The sequence below is a fragment of the Manduca sexta genome, unplaced genomic scaffold (assembly GCF_014839805.1).
Source record: "Manduca sexta isolate Smith_Timp_Sample1 unplaced genomic scaffold, JHU_Msex_v1.0 HiC_scaffold_3662, whole genome shotgun sequence".
Lineage (NCBI taxonomy): Eukaryota > Metazoa > Arthropoda > Insecta > Lepidoptera > Sphingidae > Manduca > Manduca sexta.
Window position 1 is genome coordinate 1 of NW_023594755.1, and position 12,266 is coordinate 12,266.

The following is a 12,266-nucleotide window of genomic DNA, read 5'->3' on the forward strand; positions in this document are numbered from 1 at the left end:
TAGCTTCAAAATTTTCATTTGTTCTTCATAATATTGTGGTTATTTAAATGCAAATTGTTTTAGCGTCCTTCTCGCTTGTTATGGCGGGTTGGTAGAAAGTAAAGTTGTTGATGCTCGCCAGTCACCAAGGAAATTTCCAGATGGATTTCTGTTTGGTGCAGCCACTGCCGCTTATCAAATAGAAGGCGCTTGGAATAAAGATGGTGAGTTGATTTACGTTCTGTCTAAACCTTCAGAGTTTCAAATTTCATATAATAATGAATTAATTTCCTTCAACTAAATTTATGTGTTGCCAAGTTATAAAAGTTTACTTGTAGATTCTCGTATGGAGAGATTATTGTAGGTATCACCGCATAATTTGTTCTTGTCGGTAGTTGCAATGCGCAAGCACTATTTTGTGTTCATTTTTCTTCATATCCATTGCAAATAATTCCAGGAAAATCTGAGAGTATTTGGGACAAAACGTGTCACATGGTACCAAGTCCTATCGCCGATGGTTCAAGCGGCGACATCGCTAACGACTCCTACCACCTGTACAAACGAGACGTAGAAATGATGAGAGAGCTAGGACTCGATTTCTATCGGTTCTCGATCGCATGGACCAGAATATTCCCAACCGCCTACGCTGATAAAATCAACGAAGCTGGAGTAGCGTACTACAACAATCTGATCGATGAATTACTGAAATACAATATCCAACCCATGATAACGATTTACCACTGGGACTTACCCCAGAATATCCAAGATTTGGGTGGATGGACCAACCCAAATATCATTGATTGGTACACGGACTACGCACGAGTATTATTCGAGCTGTTTGGGTGATCGAGTTAAATACTGGATTACTGTGAACGAGCCGCGAGAGATTTGTCGTCAAGGCTATGGGAAGGGCAGTTTGGCTCCATTATATACTATGTCCGGTTTTGGAGATTATATATGTGGTAAGAATTTATTATTGGCCCATGCCAAAGCCTACCACATCTACGATAAAGAGTACAGGCCCAAACAAAATGGAACAATTTTTATTTCTATCAGCGCTGCAAGATACGAGCCTAATAGTGATAGTGAGGAAGATATAAAAGCAGCTGAAGATGCCAACATGTTTGATGTGAGTTGCATTATATGTGAATGTTTACAGCCTTTTATATAAAAAAGGCACTAACTTCTGTGGAGTTCCAGTAGTTGGGGGCTACACCAGGAAACCTTAATTAAATTTCTACCAAAATTGTCTTTAGATATGTCACCCCCTTCTAGTATGCAAGAAAAAAATCTAATTTACTTATATTTGTGCAAAGTTCTTATCAGATATTGATAACTCCAGTTATCAGCTGATGGTTTTAAGAAGTCCTCTCCTCCAGAATTATCATGTTATCCTATTTTATCTGCCTAACTTCTCTGTAGTAGTTCATCAAAACTATAGTAAAATGTTATAATATTAGCTCTGTAATATACATACCCATAATAGTGTCATATACATACGCGCCCATACGAAAATTCACACCACCCAGCTATTTGAGTACACTAGAGAACCAGAGATTTATATGTTTTTTTCCAGTGGGGCATGTACGCTCATCCCATTTTTCTTTGGAGTCCGGTGACTATCCTCAAATTGTGAAAGACAGAATAGCTCAGAAAAGTGCTGAACAAGGATATCCTCGCTCCCGCCTCCCAGAGTTCACACCTGAAGAAATTGATTACCTTCGCGGTACCTCTGACTTGTTTGGCCTCAACCACTATTCCACACATTTGACGTACAGAAACGAGTCGGTTATTGGTTACTACAAAGTCCCATCATACGATGATGATCTTAGTATCATATCGTACGCCAGTCCTGATTGGTTAACTGGATCGCATCCGCGAATTAAGGTAAATCTAACAAGTACTGAATTGTACTCATATTACATGAAAGACAATGCAAAGCTATAATATCAATTTTAATGCTGGACACAGTTATACCACCAGTGACAATTGGAATATCTGTAGATAAAATTGAGACATGTGAAGAGGATTTAAAGGGTAATGTGTTATATAATATACAGGGGGGTTTATCTTATCTTGTAGACATTGAAATCTTAAGCACCACTTGACATGTTTGTTATTATTACATAAATATTCTAATAAAATGATACAGAAAATATTGAGAGGAAGAGTAGTGTGGGTGACTTTTATAATTTTATGTTAAACTACCTCTTGCCTGCGGCTCCGCCCGCGTGAATTTTTTTTTCAAAAGTAGCCTAGAGCATTCAGGCGTAATATAGCGAAAAAAATTAAAAACAGATTAGTAGTTCTTGAAATTAGCGCTTTCATAGAAACAAAAACCTCTTCAGTTTTATACCATAGTAAGTGTACATGGTTTTTTGTTACTTTTAAAAATAGGGGATTGTTTAAGCTTCTAGAATATGAATCGTTATCTAACAATTGACTTTTAATCTTAAAATAAAACGTCGGAGAGACAGAATCGTACGACATCTTTGTACCACCACTGCTTACATACGAAGACCTTTGGAAACGATGAGAAATCGTCAAATAGTTAACATCACCAATCATGATACAGTAGGTCGGTGCCAGAGTATAGGGGATGCATGCTTAAATCTTAAAAATAATCAGAAATCTTCTATCACTGTAAATAGATAACTTCTAATTTTAGACAACCCCGTGGGGATTCTACAACCTTTTGAGGAAAATAAGTGAAAGCTACAACAATGTACCGATTTTTATCACTGAGAACGGTTACGCAACATATGAAGGGTTAGAAGACGATGACCGAGTATATCACTTCAAGGAATATCTAGGTGCTGTTCTGGATGCCATTAATGATGGATCTGATATAAGAGGCTACACTCTTGGAGTCTAATGGATAACTTTGAATGGTTGCAAGGCTATACGTGAGTATATAATAACCTTTTTAAGTAATAAATTCCTTTAGTTGTTGGTCTGGCGGAGAGACAAGTCCCCTCGTGGTTATATAAGTAGTTTTACCCCAAAGTTTCTGTGTGCATTCCATGACCGGTAAAACTTTATGTGGTTTGTATTTAACAATTAAGTATTGCTCGCGGCCTCGCCCGCGTGACCAGCCTTTCCTACTATAGGCCCTAAAACACTGAAGCGATTTAAAGCGCAACCAGCAAGACGCCAGCGCCATCTATAAAAAAGAAAAATTCTATAGTATAAAATCACGGGATAAAAAATAGCTATGTGTTAATGCAGTTCATGATATACTCGTGTGCCAAATATCATTTAAATACGTTCAGCCGTTTCTGCGTTTACTTGTAACAAACATCCAAACATTTGTACTAACTTTAGCATTTATAATATTAGTAAGATAAGATTTACTTAGATAAGGGGACTTGATATCAAAACCTATCCTGCAACAAACTCGAAGAGTACACGGAACCTAAAGTGGAGCAGGACAAGATAAAGTCAACGTTATTGACAAAGAGACTAGGTTTGGCCTATATTCCACACAAATTAAGTCCACTCGTCTACTGTTACATCTAGAGTATAAATGAGATCCTGCGCACGAAGACCTTGGACAAGGACTATGAACCCAAATTGACAGCTATGACTATCGAAGAAGGACATTAAATATATTTTTATACTTTGACAATGTTTCTTTTATTTTATGTACCAGATTTATACTATATATTGCATCATTAGTTTCAAAACTTTTGAGTTTGATCCCTGGATAATTCGACGTGCGAAGTGATTCTGAAAATTCTTTCAGTTATTATAATCTACATAGTCTGAGTATAGAGCCATAAGAGAAATCCTCTATATTTATATTTAAACTAAACAAACCAAGTATAAATTCAGAAGACTGTTACGTGTACGTAGATTGCTGATAGAAGGATATATTTTATATCTGCCAAGATAACGCCCACCATACACAAGGTGTTAAAACCCGCCATATGTGTGTGTGTGTCGCGTTCCGGCATCAGCCTGTGAATATCCGGTTCCAACAGGCCGGCATTGTTGTATCGACTTTCGAGGGGTACTCGTCTCTCATCAGTCGACATTCACTTGGACTCCACTCCACCATCAAGTGCAGTGGGGTCAAAAAAATGAATTTATTGAAATTTAACTAATTTTCGGATTCTATCACGGTTTTTTATATTTTAATTTTCTCCCTTCGTTTCGAAGACTGCAGCCTTCATGATCACGGGGGAGGACTGAGGTGTTGTTCAACAGTAAAGTCAAAGTTACAATATCTACCTACATTTTACAATTATACAACTTTTTAAAAATTTTACTCTTGGTGGTCCGATCTACGCAGAATGAGCCGGTCTTTTGGGTTCAGATTTAATTAAATGTAGAACTGGATCCCAGGCTTGTGCAAGCTTCCAACCATCTTCCCTATTGAAATTAGGATGTTTTTTAATTTCAATAGCCTCGCGAATCATCCTAGGCAGGAATCGGTGTTCTTTGGCGAGGATTTGTGGCTTGTCTAGTCGCAGATAATGATTGGCGCCTCCTTCAGAGTATTCAGCAACTGCAGACTTCGTCGAGCGTCGGTGTTTCACGTTAGCTATATGTTCTTTTACGCGGGTCCCTATATTTCTTTTTGTTTGCCCGATATAAGAGAGGCCACAGTTGCAATCTATTTTGTATATTCCCGGTTCTTGTAGAGGTATGTGACACTTGACAGGTGGTAAAAATTGACTAATCTTCTTAGGCGGCTTAAAATAAGTTTTTATTGAAGCACGCTTCAGGATGTATCCAATCTCGTCGGTGACTCCTCTTACATATGGTAATACAAGTATGTATCAGTATGGGTCTGTTTCCGATACACAGTATGACTTAAGGTCTGATTAGGATTACGGATGATTAAAACATCTAAGAAAGCAAGAGATTTATTGTATTCTAACTCCATAGTAAATTGGATTTTATCAATGTCTAACATTCGCGTAAACCTAAGAAAACATTATAAAATTAATAAATATTATTGTTAACGGAATATGGAATGCGCCATATAAGGCTGATTTGTGCATAATAAAATACACATTACCTTGTGAAGTTCAAATTTTACTTGTATTACGCAAGATATCAAATCTCAACGGAGATTAGCCTAATATGCAGGAGACATTACAGTGCACAAGTGTGTGCGCAATACACAGGTGTACTCTGTTCCTTCACTCACACAGTCTGGTGAGACAATCCGACATGACTGGAGAGAGATCAGACGCAGGGCCAACGGCTTTACGTGTTTAAAATAAATAAATTATATTCACAGCGTTTCAATATCTACAAGTTTTAAATGCGCAATGTTTGTAGCGTAAATCATTTTCACTACAATGTAATGAGGGTTCTAATTTGCAGGCGATGTTTAGCTTGCTTTGTTTATTAAAATTACTTCTACAAGTTAGATCTAGAATTTGAATGACAATAAGTTGTTTTTTTTATTCAAGCACGGCATAGTGACTCCGCTGCATCTCATGGCACGCAGAGTGAGGACCAGATAAAGTCGACAGGCGAGTAATCGTTGAGTATCCGGCCGATTAGAAACCGGATATACACAGGCCGATCCCGGAACTTACGTGGGCCAATATGACGGGTTTTACACCTTCTGTATGTAGTTCGCTATCCGGACGGATACAAATATCCAGGGCCCTTATTCTCTATGCCACACGTTAGTTTGATAGTGCGTAACAAGCACGTAACGCAACGCGTCACGTTTAGGACTATAGGATTTGGCATGCACAATACCATTGTAAGCACATTTCACGAAGATAACATGACACAGCGGCGTTACGCGTTTACACTGTCATGCAGAATAAGGGCCCTGATACTAGCAATGTAGTTTATAATATCTTCAAGATTGTATTCTAAAAGGGGTTAGGTTGAGAAGTTAGTCACCGCGTACCTAATGGCTTATTTGCTTTAGAAATAGGGCTATACTATAATAGATGCAATCTAGTGTCGCACTATCGATATCAGCTGAGACGCTGTCAAATTAAAGTCAGAATTTTAACGTCATCGCTATTAAATATACTGATATCGAAAACATGTCAAATTATATCTTAAGTCATAGCATATGACGGTTTTTGACAACTTAAGCTTTGTTTATTAAAAAATTTAATATTAAATGTCTACTTGAGATTGTACTTAAAGATATTATTGATTTATTAATACGATCTTAGGAGATCGTAGTGGCGATTACCAGGTCAGGTACCAATTTTCGTAGGTTCTATTTCAATTGTCCAGGTTTGAATCACTCAAAGAGAACTGATTTTAGGTAGGCGGCCGTTTGATAACTATGCCGAAAAATGTTCACAATAAATATTATGTAAAAGTATGTTCAAGCGGCGATAGCCTAGTTGGGTGTGGAACGGACTGCCAAGACGAATGTCCGCAGGATCAAATCCCAAAGGCATACACCTCTGACTTTTCTAACATCATGTTTGTATTCTTTGTGAATTTAGCGTTCGCTTTAATGGTGAAGGAAAACATCGTGAGGTAACCTGCACATCTGAGAAGTTCTCTATAGGAATTTTGAAGGTGTGTGAAGTCTACCAATCCGCACTAGGCCAGCGTGGTGGACTAAGGCCTAATCCCTCTCAGTAGTAGAGGAGGCCCGTGCTCAGCAGTGGGCAAGTATATAATACAGGGCTGATATTATTATTATTATGTTCATTGATCCCATATTAGGATGGATAGAAGCTAATGGTGGAGGTCTGTGTTCCCGCTAAATAAGTTATTTATATTTTACATTACAACATACTGACTACATTTTAACTATGTCCAAACGACACTCATATCTTACCCGTTCAACTAATAAAATAATATTCTATAAACAATAAAACTAGATGTAAGAAAGTTTTAATACTGCAAGATTTAAGACATGACTGGACTAAATACATCCGTGACGGATACACTGACTTAAAATTCTCGAATGTTGCTCGTTATGAAGGGTATTTTAGTTTTATCCGCTCAATACCAATAACTAATTTGTATGTACTTAAATACCAGAGAAGTCTTGTAATAGTTATGTTTATGCTATTATACTTGTATCCGAGCGGACAGCGAGCATCGTAAACAAGTGTAAAACATGCCATAGTGGCCTATGTTTGTTGTGTTAGGGGATCAGCCTGTATTTATTATACCCGGTTTTAAATAAGCCGGCATAATTGTGTCGATTGACGGAGGATAAACAGGAGTGTTGTTTGTGTCGTCGGTCAACACGGTGTGGATAGCATTCAACTTACCATTTGGGATGGATAAATTTGTTGTTTAAACTAAGCGTGAAGAAGTAGTTCATAAGCATAATACTGGCGACAGTTAGAAATTAGTTTACAACGCTGTCAGTGATAATGTTATCGCATTTCCGATAAAAATATTATGCCAATAAGTAGAAGAAACACAAATAACTGCACTATTTAGCTGACAATAAATCTATGCGTTTAATTTGAATGCGAGTGACCAGAATGACCAGTTTTAATTGTATATGAATTGGTAACATTTTTTCTTTATTAAAACAATATCAGCAGCGGCTATAGCCTAGTTAGGAGTGGCGAGGCGAATGTCCGCAGGTTCAAAATCCAAAGGCACGCACCTCTGATTTCCTAAAATTATGCGTGTATACTTGTGAATTATTTCTTGCTTTAACGGCGAACGAAAACATCGCGAGAGAACTTGCATACTTACTCCTCAGTACCAGTGCGAAGTCAAATTGCGTCTGATAGACTCTCCCCATCACAGGACTGTTTGCACCTCTGCCTTCCTCTTCAGGGATAAAGGCGTGTTGGTGTTTATTCGTGTTTTGTAATATTAAATCAAAAGCGATATCTTGTCTCAGAATACTATTTCTCCACTTTGTGACGGATGTTTTGATTTATTAATGCGATGAACATTGAGATGAAAACACTGTTAGACTGACTTCCTTCTGTTCTTAATCTATATCATTATATAAAGGTGAAGAGTTTGTTTGTTTGAACGCGCTAATCTCAGGAACTATCGGTTCGAATTAAAAAATTCTTTTAGTGTTAGATAGCCCATTTATCGAGAATGGCTATAGGCTATAATATCATCACGCTATAACTAATGGGAGCAGAGCAGTAATGAAAAATGTTGCAAAGACAGGGAAAATGTATTAGTTTTGAGAGCTAAACGGTTAAAGTTATACAACAATTATGTATGACTTGTTGAATTTGTTCCTCTCAAAAATATATATATATTATTAAACAAAGTGCCCGAACCTCTTTGTCAGTCTGTCTGAACGCGGTAAACTCAAAAACTACCGAACGGATTTAGATGAAATTTGGTATGGAGATAGTTTGACACTTTGGAAAGGACATAGGCTCCCGAGAAAAACATAGCGTGGCTTTATAACGGAAAACTTTAGCCCGAAAAACTTCATCACGTGGGCGGAGCTGCGGGCAAAAGCTAGTTATATATATATACGGCCGACGACGACGCGATATATTTTACATAAATGTTTTAGAATCAATTAGCTTAGTTTTAAGACCTGTCCTTCCTCGTTGTGATCCAATTGCGGTCAAAACGAATCATAAATATGGGAATTATATGTGCAACTTCACAATTAAGAGTCCGTATACGCTATTACTTGAACTAAAGTGAACCTAAACAAAAACATTGATAATATTAGGAAATTTGGTCATCTGTGTCATCATGACAATATTCCAGTACTTGAAAACTGATAAGCTATAAATATAAATACTACATCTATCTCAAACCTAACTGAGTGAGAAAAAAACGACCAAGGAATATGTTACTCTTTAACATTAAATATTTCGTGTTGGTATTATTTTATATTAAGTTTTACCAAATGTGTTATGAAAATTTAATAAAAACCTCACTTTATATTTAAATTTTAATAAAATGTCTGCATTGTATTTTTTTTAATTTCCGGGATGTTTTATTTGCACTTTTATAAATATTAAATATATCGTGTTAATCATTATTATTTGCAATAATGTTACTTTTGTATTTTATTACAATAATAATCTTTGCATTTCGTTTTTCTGGATAGCTTGAAAATTCTCATTTTGTTCTTCATACTGTGGTTATTTAAATACAAATTGTTTTAGCGTTCTTCTCGCTTGTTATGGCGGGTTGGTAGAGAGTAAAGTTGTTGATGCTCGCCAGTCACCAAGGAAATTTCCAGATGGATTTCTGTTTGGTGCAGCCACTGCCGCTTATCAAATAGAAGGCGCTTGGAATAAAGATGGTGAGTTGATTCTATATTCAGTCTAAACCTTCAAAGTTTCTATAAAAAAGTGAATTAATTTCCTTAAGCCCAATAAATAAACGTATTGAAAAGTTATAAAGTTTACTATTAGGTCTCTCCTATAAAGATGAAGAAGATCCTCCTCCTCCTAAGAAGGTCATAGTGGTACGTAAAACCGCATTGTCTATTACCTACCGTTATCAAGCACTAATTGTAGGTATCACCACATAGTTCGTTCTTGTAGGTAGTTGTAATGCGCGAGCACAGTTTTGTGTCCATTTTTTCTTCATAATATCCATTGTAAATAATTCCCTTTCAGGAAAATCTGAGAGTATTTGGGACAAAACATGTCACATGGTACCAAGTCCCATCGCCGATGGTTCAAGCGGCGACATCGCTAACGACTCCTACCACCTTTACAAACGAGACGTAGAAATGATGAGAGAGCTAGGACTCGATTTCTATCGGTTCTCGATCGCATGGACCAGAATATTCCCAACCGCCTACGCTAATAAAATCAACGAAGCTGGTGTTGCGTACTACAACAATCTGATCGATGAATTACTGAAATACAACATACAACCCATGATCACGATCTACCATTGGGACTTACCCCAGAATCTCCAAGAGTTGGGTGGATGGACCAACCCGAATATCATTGATTGGTATACGGACTACGCACGAGTATTATTCGAACTGTTTGGTGATCGAGTTAAATACTGGATTACTATGAACGAGCCGCGAGAGGTTTGTCGTCAAGGATATGGATGGGGAACTTTGGCTCCATTGTATAATATGTCTGGTTTGGGAGATTATATATGTGGCAAGAACTTGCTTTTGGCCCATGCTAAAGCCTACCACATCTACGATGAAGAGTATAGGCCGAAACAAAATGGAACTATTTTTATAACCATCAGCGCTGAAAGATACGAACCTAATAGTCATAGTGAGGAAGATATAAAAGCTGCTGAAGAAGCCAACATGTTTGATGTGAGTTGCATTATGTATAAATGTTTACAGCCATTTAAAGAAAAAGTTACTCACTTCTGTCGAGTTCCAGAAGTTGGATTTAAACCAGGAAACCTTAATTAAAATTCTATCAATAACTTCTTCAGAAATCTCATTCTTAGATTATCCATCTATTATTTCTAAATACTTCATCTATCATCATCATCATATCATTCTTCTATCATTCACCTATAATACACAGCCAAAATTTTTATATTTTTTACATATGTGCAAAGTTTTTATTAGATCTTGATTACTTCAGTTATCAGCTGATGGTTTCAAGAAATACTCTAGTCAAAAATTATCGTAATTTATTGCTTATTTCCTAGTTACATAACTATGTGAAAATAGAAAAAAAAAAACAGAAATTCACAATACGTTGTTACGTTGTAGTAGAATATAAGTTCGAAAATAGTCCGTGTCTTCAAAACTATAATAATAATTTAATAGTATATAATAGTATCAGCTTTATAATTTATGATATACATACTTCCCTATATGAACATCCACAGCGCAAGCTATTTTGAGTACGACACTAGTAAATCAGCCATTTACACGGTTTTATTTATTCCAGAGATTTATATGCTTTTTTTCCAGTGGGGCATGTACGCTCATCCCATTTTCTTTGAGTCCGGTGACTATCCTCAAATTGTGAAAGACAGGATAGCTCAGAAAAGTGCTGAACAAGGGTACCCTCGCTCCCGGCTCCCAGAATTCACTCCTGAAGAAATTGCCTATCTTCGCGGTACATCTGACTTGTTCGGCCTCAACCACTATTCCACCCATTTGACGTACAGAAACGAGTCAGTTATTGGTCAATACGCAATCCCATCGTTTAATGATGATCTTAGTGTTATGACCTACGCCAGTTCTGATTGGGTGACCGGATCGCATCCACGAATTAAGGTAAGTCTAGCAAGTATATATTGTATAGCCTTTAACTAATGTATCGATGAGATATTTTAGAGATAGTTTAAGAGCGATAAAGTGATAGATGCTAGTATAGTGTTGTGTTAAATCGAAATTATCGTTCGCGATATTTGCTATTAGGAACCTAAATAAAGGTAATCCATGCTAAAATCATAAAATCATCACAGATGGTTAAGGATAATTAGGACTTTTATTGATAGTGAACTCACACCACGTATGCTGCACTCTAGACGACAGATACTGTATTGTACTCATATTGTATGAACGGCAATGCAAAGCTATAATATTTATTTGAATGCTGAAGACAGTTATACCACGAGAAACGATTGGGATATCTGTAGATAAAGTTAAGACATATGAAGAGGACTTAAAGGATGATATTTTATACAATGTACGGGGGGGTTTATCTTATCTTGTAGGTATTGAAATTTTAAGTACCACTTGATATTACGTGTTTGTTATTATGACATAAATATTATAATAACAATGATACAGAAAATATTGAGTGGAAGTGTAGTGTGGGCGACTGTAATAATTTTATGTTAAGCTATCCCTTACCCGCAGCTCCGCCCGAGTATTTTTTTTTTTTAAAAGTAGCCTATATCACCCAGGGGTAATGTAGCTTCTTATTAGTGAAAAAAATCGAAATCGGTTCTGTAGTTCCTGAGATTAACATGTTCAAACAGACAAACTCTTTGCTTTTGTATATTTAATAGTAGGTATAGATATAGATTATTTAAAAATAATATAATCCAGACAAATACCATTTTTGGTACTTTTCCATTTTATCGATCTAGCAACAGGGGATTGTTTTTGGCTTCTAGAACACGAATCGTTATCTAACAATTGACTTTTAATCTTAAATTAGAACTTCGGAGACGCACCATAGAACGACAGCAAAGTTTCCTTTGTACCACTACTCCTTAAATACGAAGATCCTCGAAAACGATGATAAATCATCAAATAGTTACCATCACAAATTTTAAGGCAATAGGTCGACGCCAGCGTATAGGAGGATTCATGCTTAATCCTAGAAAAAAAAATGATTAGAAATCTTAATTGTAAACAGATAACTTCTAATTTTAGACAACACCATGGGGATTCTACAACCTTGAGGGATATAAGTGAATACTACAATAATGTA

At 36.6% G+C, this 12,266-nt stretch overlaps 1 protein-coding gene across 1 annotated transcript; it reads left to right on the plus strand.

Moving 5' to 3' along the window:
- Positions 1–31: 31 nt before the first annotated feature.
- Positions 32–12,250, plus strand: LOC115451367 (lactase-phlorizin hydrolase; the record flags this gene model as incomplete). The annotated part of the gene is given in 12 exon segments (XM_037446799.1): positions 32–203; positions 437–819; positions 821–1,108; positions 1,556–1,582; positions 1,585–1,866; positions 2,648–2,837; positions 2,840–2,885; positions 8,704–8,751; positions 9,045–9,184; positions 9,504–10,174; positions 10,790–11,098; positions 12,209–12,250. Coding segments are annotated over 12 exon segments (2,598 nt in total), but the record flags the coding sequence as incomplete, so codon positions are not given.
- Between the last annotated feature and the right edge of the window lie 16 nt (positions 12,251–12,266).